At 50.4% G+C, this 2,991-nt stretch overlaps 1 protein-coding gene across 1 annotated transcript in view; it reads left to right on the top strand.

Annotated features, from left to right (window-relative positions):
- LOC106813646 (ecdysone-induced protein 78C-like) overlaps positions 1-2,991 on the top strand; it is a 16,536-nt gene that overhangs the window by 3,513 nt on the left and 10,032 nt on the right. Inside the window, exons 2-3 of the mRNA XM_014817838.1 lie at positions 1,673-1,814; positions 2,647-2,858. Of these exons, the coding sequence (XP_014673324.1) occupies positions 1,673-1,814; positions 2,647-2,858 (354 nt within the window). The remainder of the gene's footprint in view (positions 1-1,672; positions 1,815-2,646; positions 2,859-2,991) is intronic.

Genomic DNA, 2,991 nt, shown 5'->3' with positions numbered 1-2,991 from the left:
GGGGTAGTACCACTGCCGTACACTGCTGCTGCTGCTGCTGTGATGACGGGAGGGGGCGTACCACTGGCTAGCTGCGTTGTATAGTTAACTGTTAGGCACGAAGTTTAGGGAACTGTAGTGGATAGCTATGGTGCATAGCTGTGGTGGATAGTGCTGTGTGTGTGCGTGCGTGCGTGCGTGCGTGCGTGCGTGCGTGCGTACGATGAGTAAACAATGAGGCGCTGGAGCGCGTATGTTAGCGCAACACATAACCTTTGTTACTTGATTTCTATTTTGAGATTTAAATATTTAAAAGAAAACGAAAACAACTGAATGAAAATATGACAAAAACATTGGTTAGATGAGAAATATATCCATATACATATATATATATATATATATTAGAGTGGCATTCTTGCCCACTTTAACATAATACAGCCGCTTAAAATATCTTGATAAAACATGCCTCATAGACATATACTAAGTTTATTATGCTGAAGCTTCATTGCACGCGTCCGTACGTACGCAGACGTACACACGCGCACGTGCTGACACAGTTGCGGTACCGTATCTCCCCTGCTGGACGATCATTATATAACGTTTTTCTATTGTCAGTCTACATTGCATCTGCTATAAAAGGACTCCAAATAAATAACATTCTTCATACCTTCTAACATTGTTTTTTTTAGACAATTTCTCATGATGAAGTAGATGGTATGTTTAAAAAAACTGTAATTCTGCAATGCGTTTTTTTGCTCCGGGGAAGAAAATCCAATTGCAGCTGTTGATTGCGGCATGTAATGGCTGAATTCGTGCATGCGCGCGCGCGTGCGTGCGTGTGCAGCATCTATATCTGAGATGAAGCTGAATGAATATGGTCATTAGCGACCGCACGCACGCGTGAGTGTGCACAGTGGCAGCAGCAGTGCGCTCTGTATACGTACGACTAATTATATATATAATTGCGTCGGTGTTTTCTCTACCTGATTAAGCCACACTGTGACACAGCGTGACATAGTGACATCACAAATACCTCCTGCACTCCCCCTGGTGGGCCTGTGTGAACCTCACCCGTGCCCACTGTCCTTCCCGTCAACAATTGCGTGATAATAGGTTGGGTTTTGTATTGTCTCCAGGCCCTGATGATTGGTCAGTGTGTGGCATCCTTACCTGTCCCCACGATGGCCCTGATGATTCCATCGTGGGGACAGGTAAGGATGCCACACACTGACCCCCTGATGATTGGTCAGTGTGTGGCATCCTTACCTGTCCCCACGATGGCCCTGATGATCGGTCAGTGTGTGGCATCCTTACCTGTCCCCACGATGGCCCTGCTGATCGGTCAGTGCGTGGCATCCTTACCTGTCCCCACGATGTCCCTGACTGTCGGTCAGTGCATGGCACCCTTGCCTGTCCCCACGATCAACTGAGCGACTGATCTGCCTCCTTTCGAGCTGAGCGCGATCAGCCCAGATCAGATCAGATGAGATCAGATGAGATCTGGTGGATCCAGAACGGGGTCGATCAGTGTTGCATTCCCACGATAACCCGGACCCTGACGATCGACTGAGCGACTGATCTGCCTCCTTTCGAGCTGAGCGCGATCAGCCCGGATCAGATAANTGTGTGAGTGTGTGCGTTCGTGTACGTATATGTGTAGGTGAGCTAACGTTGATCAATTACGTTTATACAGGGCTTCTTTCGACGGAGCATCCAGAAACAGATTGAGTACAGGTGTCTCAGAGATGGAAAGTGTCTCGTCATGCGTCTCAATCGCAACCGATGCCAGTACTGCCGCTTCAAGAAGTGTCTCGCCGTCGGAATGAGCAGAGACTGTAAGTCCGCCTATCCCACGGCGTATCCTATGGCAACCGTGTAACCCACGGCAACCGCGTATCCTATGGCAACCATGTAACCCATTGTAACCGTGTAACCCGCGACAACTGCGTATCCTCCGGCAACCGCGTATCCCATGGCAACTGCGTAACCCACGACAACAACCCCGGAGCCACAACTGTTAAGCCAATGACACTTGCGTAACCCACGACAATCAATCGCATCATACTGACATACGTACATCGGTGTGCAGTGTAACAGTGTATGCATCTGGGGACATTCTCGAGAATGTCATCCTCGTGAACGACACCAGCAATATTTTACTGTAACGGCCCAAGTGCCTGCGCTCCCGGTCGCCGCAAGCTCGCTAATCCTCAGGACGCGCATAGTCCAGCACGCGTGTATAGTTGCATACGGTAGCGACTCACTGACTCACTGACTAGGCTGATGATTGATGAGAGAATGAATAAGGGGGACGTTGCCTTGCAGCCGTGCGGTACGGTCGCGTGCTTTAGGAACAAGAGCAATCGGAGATAGCAAACCTCCGCCACAGCGTAACAGTCCCCCCCCCATCTTGCTCCAGATCCCCCCCAAAAAATCCTGGATCCAGATCTGGATTCGGATCACCACCAAAATCTAATCGATTGGTTCTTGGCCCAAGACCAACCCGTCCAAAAATTTTCATCAAAATCCGTCCGTAACTTTTTGAGATATCCTGTTGACAGACAAACAAGCAAACAAACAAACCAACAAACAAACAAAACAACAAACAAACAAAACAACAAACTCCTTGGCGGAAGCAATTAATAAGGGGGGACGTTGCCTTTGCAGCCGTGCGGTACGGTCGCGTGCCGAAACGATCGAAGGAGAAGGAGGAGCAGGAGCGGCGCGTGTCAACGACGGGGGAGCCCGTGCAGACGGAGCTCGAGGCGAAACAGCTGGCCATCTACGACATCATCCTGACGCTGTCGCAGGCGCACCACAGCAACTGCGCCTTCACGGAGGACCGCATCAAAAACATGACGCGCAAGTCGGCGCAGTTTGTAAGTCCCGTCCTGCCGTCGTCGCCGCGGTGTGCTGGCTTAGCGTAGATGAGCTGCAGGCGGGCTCGTGTGTGTGTCTGCGTGTGTGTGTGTGTGTGTGTGTGTGTGTGTGTGTGTGTGCGTGCGTGTGCGT

The sequence above is a fragment of the Priapulus caudatus genome, unplaced genomic scaffold (genome assembly GCF_000485595.1).
Source record: "Priapulus caudatus unplaced genomic scaffold, Priapulus_caudatus-5.0.1 Scaffold804, whole genome shotgun sequence".
In the NCBI taxonomy this organism is placed as follows: Eukaryota; Metazoa; Priapulida; class Priapulimorpha; order Priapulimorphida; family Priapulidae; genus Priapulus; species Priapulus caudatus.
This window is presented reverse-complemented; position numbering and strand designations above follow the sequence as displayed.